The sequence below is a fragment of the Thrips palmi genome, unplaced genomic scaffold, assembly GCF_012932325.1.
Source record: "Thrips palmi isolate BJ-2018 unplaced genomic scaffold, TpBJ-2018v1 HiC_scaffold_2, whole genome shotgun sequence".
In the NCBI taxonomy this organism is placed as follows: domain Eukaryota; kingdom Metazoa; phylum Arthropoda; class Insecta; order Thysanoptera; family Thripidae; genus Thrips; species Thrips palmi.
The window spans coordinates 8,983,769-8,993,821 of NW_023144629.1; the positions used below are offsets into that span (position 1 = coordinate 8,983,769).

The 10,053-nt window shown below is 63.5% G+C and overlaps 2 protein-coding genes across 2 annotated transcripts; both read left to right on the top strand.

Moving 5' to 3' along the window:
• Positions 1-122: 122 nt before the first annotated feature.
• LOC117647486 lies at positions 123-2,306 on the top strand. Its single transcript, XM_034389242.1, has 5 exons — positions 123-145; positions 542-677; positions 748-1,029; positions 1,141-1,206; positions 1,863-2,306. Exons 1-5 carry the CDS (start codon positions 123-125, stop codon positions 2,304-2,306), a joined length of 951 nt encoding a protein of 316 aa, XP_034245133.1.
• Positions 2,307-8,299: 5,993 nt separating this feature from the next.
• On the top strand, positions 8,300-9,393 carry LOC117647487 (alpha/beta-gliadin MM1-like). Its single transcript, XM_034389243.1, has 2 exons — positions 8,300-8,572; positions 9,112-9,393. Exons 1-2 carry the CDS (start codon positions 8,300-8,302, stop codon positions 9,391-9,393), a joined length of 555 nt encoding a protein of 184 aa, XP_034245134.1.
• Positions 9,394-10,053: the final 660 nt, after the last annotated feature.

Consider the following 10,053-nt stretch of genomic DNA (forward strand, 5'->3'; position numbering starts at 1 on the left):
AGTTGAGTCCGGGCCGTCCCGCAGCGTCCCGCAGTGTGGCGTACTAGTGGTTCTGTCTCTTTGCGCACGCCGCGCGCACGCACGTGGAGCGTTATCTGCCCCTCGAATCGAGTTCGTGTGCGATGTTGGCGGCGGTCCCCGCACTGTAAGTACGCGGTCGCTTCAAATTCTCTTCACCGGCGGGAACCTTTAAGTGCAGAAAAATTCATAGAGTGCGAAGAAAGTCGTGGTTCGGCTTGGCCAATTAGCGCGGTACACTGTGCGGCTCGCCGTTTGGCTCATGGTGGTTGGCGTGGTTGTGGCAGGTGCGTGCCCTGCTGTGGTGGGCCGCCGTGCTGGCCGTGGTGGCACGGTCCAGCGCACACGCGGACGCGACCGCCGCCCCCGTCGCCGCCGCCGCCGCCGCCACCGCCGCCCCCTCATCGGCCGCCTCCACCGCGGAGCCCGCCCCAACACCGGCCGCGCTCGTCTTCACCAGCACGGCGTCCTCGTCCACCTCTACGACGACGACGCCGACGCCGACGACGACGGCGGCCTCCAGCACGGTGGCGCCGTCGCGGAGTCCTCGGTCCGACGCGTCCGGCGCGGACCCCCTGCTGGACGGCGACGTCGACGACGAAGACGAGGACGGCGGCAACCAGAAGCGGGAGGACCAGGCTGTGCGCGAGCAGCACCAGGTACACCGAAGTTCTCCGGGAAGAGGTCGGCGTTACAGTGCAGTCACTTTAATGTTGTCGCTTTCCCCAGGTGGCCATCCTGAAGCAGATCAACCGCGTCAACGAGGACGGGTCCTACACCTTCGGCTACGAGGCCGCGGACGGCAGCTTCAAGATCGAGACGCGCGACGTGCTGGGCCACGTCAAGGGCATGTTCGGCTTCATCGACGAGCAGGGTCAGCTCAAGAGGGTGTCGTACACGGCCGCCAACGGCACGGGCTTCCAGGCGGACCCGACGCCCGCCTCGCCCGGGGTGACCGTCAACGGCGCGCCGACCGGCCAGCAGCCCCTGCCAGGCGCCGTGTACCAGCAGGTCAGCCAAGGGCTTCATTCCTGGCTCCAAGCCTTACCCACATCCTAACTACGTTACAATTACATTTACAAACGCTTGGTGCACTAGGGTAAATCCACTCTGGATTTTTAGAGTTTTGTCAGAGTTGCAGAGTTTTGCTCAGAGTTTCAGAGTTCAGGTCAGAGTTTCAGAGTTCAAGTCAGAGTTGCAGAGTTACGCTCAGAGTTTTAGAGTTCAGCGTCAGAGTTGCAGAGTTTTGGAGTCCTTGATTTTAGAGTTAAGTGTTCAATCCAGAGTTCCAGAGTCCGGTTCACAGTTTCAGAGTTTGAGCCATCGTCTGAGTTTCAGAGTTAGATATTTCCAAATTGACGAAGCCATAACTCGGGAAGTTTTTGTTATTTTTGATTGAAAATTGGTAGGTGTCATCTATGGACTATTTTACTAGGACAGTTTTAATTTCAATCTGATCGGATAGTATTGGCCCGGTATGCTGAGGTACATTTGATGGTAGCGAAAAATGGATTGCAGATTCGGCTCGGACTCGATTTTTAGCCCCTAGGGACACTTCCAAGGCAGTTCTAGACCAAGCACTGTTCAAGATATTCTATCATTATTAAGACTCTGAAACTTAATGCTGGCACCCTGACAACAGACTCTGGATAACACTCTGACATCAGAAACTCTGGATAACACTCTGACTCTGAACTCTAGATTACACTCTGGCCTTTTAACTCTGGGGTGCGCGAATTTCGTGAGTCTCTGGTTCAGAGTCTCTTGTAACTCTGGAATAAGTCAGAGTCTCAGAAACTCTGAAAATTTCAGAGTGGATTTACCCTAGTGTGGTTCCCGCGCAGGTGATCCGGCCGCTGGCTCGCCGCCGGCCGAGCGCCGTGCGCCTGGTTGTCCCCCCGGGCACGGCCTCCACGGCCTCCACCACGGACGCCAACGGGCGCGCGCACGTCATCCAGCAGATCCCGCGGCGCGTGCGGCCGCTGCAGCAGGCCGACGGCTCCATCCTGTCCACCGTGTCGCCCTCGTCCACCACCACGGCGTCGACGGCGTCGTCGCGGGCCTCCGTGCGGCCCGTCCTGGTGCTGGCCACGCCGGCCCCGGGCGCCGACGGCAGCACCCCGACGCCCGCGCCGTACGGCCAGTACGTGCGCCGCGCCGAGCACCCCGCCAGGCGGCCCGTCCTCGTGCTGGGCTCCATCCCCGCCGCCTCCACGACCACCACCACCACGGCCGCGCCCGTCACGGAAGACAATGCCAGCGAAGGTGATTTCCTCCGGCGAATTTAATTAATGTAAGGTCTGCGGGCGAGAGGAGGCCGCAGTCAGTCTTCATTACTATTTTTCCGAGGCAAGGGCAAGGCCGGCAAGGCACGGCGCAAATGGTGCACGAAGTCGGGGCAGTGCGCTCCAGAGCGCTGCGCGCTGCCGTCGGCTGCGCCAGCGTAACTCACGGACATTTCGTTTTACAGTTAATATCTCGTAAACAGAGCGGGAAAAGGCGAAGCGCGTTTCGCCGAGGGCAACAACGGTCTGACATCACCTCACCGCGGGTTCGGGACTCGGGACTCGGCCTTCGAGGCGCCGCGAATGCGGCTCTAGGCAGTCCCGGCGGCAGCGCCGTCGGCCGCACTGCCTACCCGCAAGGCGCCCCGAACAGCGCTTCGTCGCTCTGTCTCTCTCGCACCCCTCAGGACGGAGGACGCCCCACGAGTGCGAGGGAGAGGGGGAGCAAGCGACGAAAGCGCTGTCTGGATTCAAGCTGCAACTCTCATCCCGAGTTCCGAACTCCGCTCGGAGCAACGCACAGTGGGCCAGAAGACCTGTGGGGGCGGCCAAAACTCTAGACGCGTTTTGAGCTCCAGAGTCGTTAAATGGGACTCGAACCGAACGTGTGACCCCACCAATGGATTCCTCGTTCGGACAGCAATCCATTGGTGGGGTCACGCGGTCGGCTCGAGCACCATTTAGCGACTCTGGAGCTCAAAACGCGTCTAGAGTTTTGGCCGCCTCCACCGGTCTTCTGGCCCACTGTGCAACGCCGCCCATGGCGCAGCCCTTGACCGGACCCTCTTTGCTCTGCTTCCAGAAAACGAGGACGGCCGCCACGACCGCGACGGCAACGAGCTTCGCCGCCAGCTGCAGCCGCTGCCGCCACTGCCGCCGCTGCAGGGCGTCCGCGGGGACGGCGTCGGCGGCCTCGGCGGCCACGGCGTCGGCCAGGCGGCCGGGGACCGCGACATTGACCCGCTGGGGCTGTCGGGGCTGTCCCCCGGCGCGGGCCAGCTCCTCCGCCTGCTGGCCGGGCCGGCGGGGGTGGGCCGTGGCGACCAGGGCGACGTCTACACGGGGGCGGCCACGGGCGCGGCGCTCGGCCTGCACAGCCTCCACAACGCCCCCCACTACTCGGGCGTGCTGCGCCAGGGCCCGCGCGCGCTGCAGCAGCAACTCCTGCAGCAGCACATACTCGGTGACCTCGACCTTTCGCCCCGGCCGCGGCACCCGCCGCACCCGCAGCAGCACCAGGTGGGTCGTGTGTCGGAGTGGAGGCAGTGGAGGCAGTGGAGGGGCCCCGAGGGGTGGCTGGGCTGCTGGTCCAGCCCGCCCAGCTGCAGCCAGAGCTCTTTTCCTCTCTCTTTCTATCTTTCTCGTTCTCCTTTCACTCTCTTTTTCTCTCTACAACTCCGTCCCCTTCCGTGCGGCGTGCGGCTGGCTCCGGAGAGTGGCTCGAAATAAATTTGGCTATAACAGGTGGAGCGGAAGCCTTGTGGGAACGGCAAGCCGGGCGACGCCGCGCACGGTGCGGCGGTACCGCTTGCAGTGGAGGTGCAACACGGGCCGGGCACAGTGGGCCAGAAGACCGGTGGAGGCGGCCAAAACTCTAGACGCGTTTTGAGCTCCAGAGTCGCTAAATGGGACTCGAACCGAACGTGTGACCCCACCAATGGATTCCTCGTTCGGAGAGCAGTCCATTGGTGGGGTCACACGGTCGGCTAGAGCACCATTTAGCGACTCTGGAGCTCAAAACGCGTCTAGAGTTTTGGCCGCCTCCACCGGTCTTCTGGCCCACTGTGCCGGGTAGCCGGGGTAGGCTAGAGCCCTAGGCGGGCCGGGTAGGTTAGGATAGGCTGGCTGCACGCGCGGAGTCTCTTTCACCTTCACCCGCGTCCCTTCAGCCCCCCGTGAGGGCCGTGAGGGTCTACACGTCCCTGCGGACGGAGACCGGAAAGTGCGCACTCATCCGACATCAAACGATTAACTGCACTTCCCTCCCTCCTTCCCTTCGCCGCGAGGCACGTGGCGTAGATTAATTTTCCGAGAAACGCGCGCTTTCCTGAGTTTTCCGCTCTGGTTGTCCGAAAGCCGATTTCAGGACGGCCGAGCCCTGACAGCCCTGGCGGCCCCGGCAGCCCTGGCCAGACCGTCACACTGTATAATCGATGGGCATTGCCGGGCGGGCCTGTGGCGGGCCGTCAGTGCCGTCAGCCTCGCCGTCAGCAGCCCGACCCTGCGACCTTCCCTCTGCTTCCCTTCGCTGCCACTGCAGCGGCTGCAGGTACAAAGCCTCAAATTGGGGCTGCATATAATGTGGACCACACGGGCGGGGCTGGGAAGGGGTGGGGGGGTGGGGGGGAAGGCCAGGGAAAGGAGACCCGCAAACAAAAGTCCCGCCAGAATGCGGCATTGTCCGTTCCCGCTCCGCCGCTCCGCTGCTCCGCCACTGTCGCTGACTGCCAAACAATACATGCGAATCGTTTGGCCTAACTTCGGGGACTGTAATGGGCCGGGCAGGGCCGGGCCCCGCTGTGTTGCGCCGCGCGTGCACGGCATCGCTCTGTCTCTCTCCCACCTAGAACGGCCCGCATGAGCGCTCCAGTGCGGGAGAGAGACAGAGCGAGGGGCAGGGCGACGAAATGGCGATGAAGCGGATTGCGTCAGGCATTCGCTTGGCGCTTTTCAGGAAAGGGCAGGGGCCGTCTGGATGACAGGTTACATTCGGGATGAGGGCCGCTCCGCGCTCCGCTCGCATGGCCCACTGTGTGCTGCCTGCAATGCAAAAGGACGCGCAAAAACGAGGGCATATTGCTCCGGCCCGGCGTTGAACCTTGAACTTCCAAACTTCCAACCGACCGAGCCGCTGGCACTGCGGCTGCATGCAGGGATGCTCTGGGAATGCGCTTTTCACGGCCGAGGGCGCCGCAGTTCACGCTCTAGTGCGTGCTCTACTACAACCACTGCAGCGTGGCGCTTCGGTGCTGTCGATATTCGACGGGTTGGCACCTGGCTGGCGGCGGCGGGGCGGGGCGGGGCGGGGCGGAGCGGGGCAGGGCGGGGCGGGGCAGGGCGGGGCGTCGGCATCCCCTTGCATGATTCAAGCTGTAATTGCATTGTCTTGGCGCGCGGATCGTCCGGGGAGCAGTTAGCGGGCTGATGATCTCGATCGGGGCGTGCTGCAGCTTGTTGGACGGACAGGGACTGTACTCACCGGGCCTGCCGCCCGGCGTGCTGCCTGCAGGGGCTGAACAGTGTGCCGACCAGGGCAGGAGGGGTATATTGGCTGCGGGCTTTATCGCGTCGTGTTCCCAATTTCAACAAAATGGCAATCTCGATGCGCGGATAGCGGAGAGCAGCGGAGAGCTTGTCGGGCGGCGAGGTCGGCCGGCCGGCCCACCGCGCACCGCCATGGCACCGCGCGGCACCGCCACCGGACTGGGGCAGAGGGCAGTGGGGTGGCGGGGAGGCGCACACCGCGCACAGTGGGCCAGAAGACCGGTGGAGGCGGCCCAAATCCCGGACAGGCCTTGAGCTCCAGGGTCGCTAAATAGGACTCGAACCGAACGTGTGACCCCACCAATGGATTGCTCTTCGAACGAGGAATCCATTGGCGGGGTCACACGCTTGGTTCGCGACGTGTTTAGCAACTCTGGAGCTCAAAACGCGTCTAGAGTTTTGGCCGCCACTGGCCCACTGTGAAACGGAGCGACGAAACGAATGCTCGGAATCAATCTGCTGCCCGACGCAGGGGGTAGAGAGAGAGAGAGAGAGAGAGAGGCGCGGTCGGGTGTTTCGAACCCGCGACCCTCGGTGACGGCTTCGAGTTGGCAAGTTCAAGTTTGTGGTGCCGGCGACGGTCCGCCCTGGACTCGCATTGCTAGACAGAGACAGAGAGAGGGCAGCGAGCCGTGAAGCAAAGTCATGGCCTCGATGCAGTATTCAGTGTTCAGTGTTCACTGCCTCACCTGCCTGCCTGCGTGCAGCACGAGTTAGACTATCCCGGTGCACGCAGAATGGCTCGACCACTTACCACCCCAGCGGACCTACCCCGCCCCGCCCCGCCCCCGCCCCGCCCCGCCCCGCCCCGCCCCGCCCCGCCCCGCCCCGCCCCGCCCCGCTTCGTGGAAAAGGGAATATAAAGGGGTCCACAGTGCTGCGCTTGCTGCGCTGCGGGGCGGGACAGCTCGCCGCAATCAAAGACAGGGATTCCAACCCAAACCCACCTCTCAAGTTGAACAGGAAAAACGAAGAGTCCTGTGTTGTTTGTTGTTTATGTTTTTTTTTCTGCCAGGCGTGCCGCAGTGGCCGCATTGGCAGCGGCTCTCTCTCTCTCTCTCTCTCTCTCTCTCTCTCTCTCTCTCTCTCTCTCTCTCTCTCTCTCTCTCTCTCTCTCTCTCTCTCTCTCTCTCTCTCTCTCTCTCTCTCTCTCTCTCTCTCTCTCTCTCGCGGGTTTACCGACACCGACCGTCATTTTGGGGGATTTCGTCCCCGGCCGGATTGACCTAGCAGCCTAGCAGCGGACCATAGACAAGGCAGACTGATTCCGAGAGTCGCTCTGTCTCTCTCGCTCTCGTGTTGCGTCGTGTGTAGGGGCGAGAGAGACAGCGCGACGAAAACGACTCTCGGAATCAGCCTGCAGCCTGGCCCGGGCTCTCGTTGTCCTCAACGCGGAGCCGCAGAGACGGTGCAGCGCCGCGGTGGTCTTTCCCGCGCCCAGTTGATTTCTCCCACGCCCCGCCCCGCCCCGCCCCGCCCCGCCCCGCCCCGCCGCGCCGCGCACCGCACCGCAAGCCTATTGTTTGGTGATCCCGTGACCTCCGCCAAGAACGCCGCCAGCCTCCCTGGTCCCGCGGTGCGCGCGGTCGGGCGCGGTGCGACGCGGACTGGCCAGGCGGTCGGTCGGACAGACGTAAGGTGACGTCATCACCCGGCCGCGGTGACTCCACGACTCGGCGGCGACTCGGTGCACATAGTGCCCATTCACGTCGCCGGGAACCAGGGCGGCGATTAGCATAGCCGGCATAGCGCGCGGGGAAGCAGCCAACGTCGCCGGCAAGCAACGCCAACGGCCCGACGCCTCGCGCCCCCTGCCCCGCCCGGCGTCGCAGGCTGAGTTTGGTTAATTTAAAAGTCAATGCCAGTAGTGGACTAAAGGCAGCCGGCCGGAGGGTTTTACTCCGAGTCGCGTAATTAGTGTCGAAATGAGAGGTTGAAGAAGTAGGAGAGGGAGGGAGACGGAGGTAGAGAGGGAGAGAGAGAGAGAGAGAGAGAGAGAGAGAGAGAGAGAGAGAGAGAGAGAGAGAGAGAGAGAGAGAGAGAGCAAATAAAAAGGCGGGAAAATGGAAGACGGCGACGGGGTGTTTAAAAATGCGGGTCGAAATGCGGGTCCGGACTCATTTTTGGTCGCTCAGGTTATGCAGACAGGTGCGTGCCGAGTCTAGCCTGGTGTGTGCCTTAGGATGAATATTGCCCCCCCTCCCCTTCCCCCTCGCGGCCTCCCACTCATGAACGAGTCCTTCGTGGAGCGGTCAGATTGTGCACGGAGCCGGGCGGGCCGGGGGGGATCGTAAAATAGTCCAAACCTCGCGGACCATCCTGCTTTGGCTTTACTGCTCGTTAAAAGCGCCCGCGCGCCCGGATGGCTCCCTGGCCAGCTCGGCCGGCCGCGGCGAAACCGAAACTCGAGTCTGTTATTCACGACCTTCTCGCGTTGTTGTTTCCAAGTGTCGGACACAGCGGCTTGCCCCTTCATTTTTCTTTTCATTAAAGGAGTGAGCGAATGCCCGACCTGCAGTGGCGCGCCACGGCGGGGCCTGGTTCATTACCCAGCCGGGTTCGAGCCTTCTCATTAAAACCTCGCTGCTTGCGTCTTGTTGCAGCAGGGCTACGTCGACGACTACTACAGCGCGGCCGTGCCGGTGACGCCGGCCGCGGACCAGGCGACGCGCGCCGCCACGCCCACCGCGGCGCCGCCGCTGCCGCCGCTGCAGCTGGAGCCCGCCGTGGCCATGGCGCTGGAGCAGTTCCTCGTGTCCAGGGGCATCCGGCTGCGGCCCTACCGGCCGCCCTACGCGCCCTACCGCCCGCCCTACCGCCAGCCCTACTACGACGAGGACCCCTACGGCTACGACCCCTACCTCATGCGGCCCTACCCCATGATGCCCTACGCCCCGCGCGGCTACCCCTACGACCCGTACCAGCAGCCCTACCACCCCCGCGGCTACCCCTACGACCCGTACCAGCAGCCCTACCCGCAGCCCTACCCGTACCCGCAGCAGCCGGTGCAGCAGCAGCCGCTGTTCGTGCCGCTGCGGCAGGCCGGCCAGCCCGTCCCTCGGCGCAACGGCGCGGCCGACCAGCCCGACGCCCAGTACGCGCAGTACGACCCGCGGCAGGAGCTGCTGCTCAGGATGCTGCTGGGCAGGGCGCAGGGCGCGCAGGCCGCGCAGGCCGCGCAAGTCGCGCAGGAGCAGGTCAGTGCGCAACCCGCAGACCGATTCCGAGAGTCGCGTTCGTCGCGCTGGCCCTCTCGCACCTTCACGGAACGCCCCGTGAGTGCGAGAGAGAGAGAGACAGAGCGACGAAAACGGCTTTCGCAGTGCCGGTAACCGACACGGTAACCCGGTCACGCTTCCACTTGTTTTTCCTCTGCCGCGTGGCGGTCATACATATTGGAGTAAGTGACGCGAGCTCATTATTTCATGTTGCCTCGCAGGGCCTGCAGGGTCTCCAGGGCCTGCAGGGCGTGCAGGGCGTCCAGGGCGTCGCGCGCGTGCTGCCGCCCAGGGAGCGGCTGGCCGGGGGGACCGCCGCCGTGCAGCAGCTGCAGGCACTCCAGGCGCACCAGCAGGCGCAGCTCCTCGAGCAGCAGCAGCAACTGCAGCAACAAGAGCTGCGGCAGCAGCGCCTGCAGCACCAAGACTTCCGCCAGGAGCGGCCGGAGCTCCGCCAGGAACGCCAGCTCACGGCGGCCACCACGCTGGCGCCCGTCTCCACCTCCGCCCGGGTCCGCAGCGTCAAGATCCTGGACCCGGAGGCGGAGGGCAGCGAGAACCACAGCGCCAGCACGGCCAGCGCCTCCAGCACCGCGCGCCCGGAGTAGGACGAGTAGAACCAGCGCCTGCACTGCCTATGGCGCGTTTTTCCAAAGAGCGGAGCGCACAGCGCGTGACTCCAAAGATATCCCTCCCGGCCTGCTGTGCAAATGCGGTGACGTCACGCTCGGGCCGTAAACGTGTTCTAAACCCACGGCCGGAGCGTGAGAGAGTGCTCGAGAGAACTCGGCGAGCGTGCATGTGTGAGTGTTTGTGTGTGACTGCGGTGCGTGAACGTGTGTGAGAATGGGGTACCGGCGGGCCGGCAGGGCAGGCCGAGAGTGGATTAAAAGCGGTGCCCATTCTTCGTGCCGGCGATACTCCCCGCCAACAGGCCGGGCCGCGCGCGCGGAGTCTCGCCGCACGCCGCAATGGTCGCACCAACCCGGGCGGGTACGTGCCCTAGTCCTCATTGCATCAATGAGATTGTGATTTTCTGTTTACCTGTCCCGCCGCGAAACCACATTAGCTAATGCATCTCCATTCGTCTGTTTTTCATTTTGTGTCATTTTTCATACGATTTGCCTTGAGTTTATACGACTAAGGGGGTGTCCGTTAGTGTGTGCGTCCGTGTGTGTCACGGACGAGTCGACGCACGTGGTGATTTTGACCGGCTGGGCCAGATCAAGTCACGGGAGCGGATCTCCTGAACGGAGTCCAGGAGTCCT

Coding starts and splice junctions, on each gene's coding strand:
- LOC117647487 (XM_034389243.1), top strand. CDS start 8,300: ATGGCGCTGGAGCAGTTCCTCGTGTCCAGGGGCATCCGGCTGCGGCCC. Junction 8,573..9,111: donor ACCCGTACCCGCAGCAGCCG/GTGCAGCAGCAG, acceptor GCCGCCGTGCAG/CAGCTGCAGGCACTCCAGGC.
- LOC117647486 (XM_034389242.1), top strand. CDS start 123: ATGTTGGCGGCGGTCCCCGCACT. Junction 678..747: donor CTGTGCGCGAGCAGCACCAG/GTACACCGAAGT, acceptor CGCTTTCCCCAG/GTGGCCATCCTGAAGCAGAT. Junction 1,030..1,140: donor CAGGCGCCGTGTACCAGCAG/GTCAGCCAAGGG, acceptor CTGGATTTTTAG/AGTTTTGTCAGAGTTGCAGA.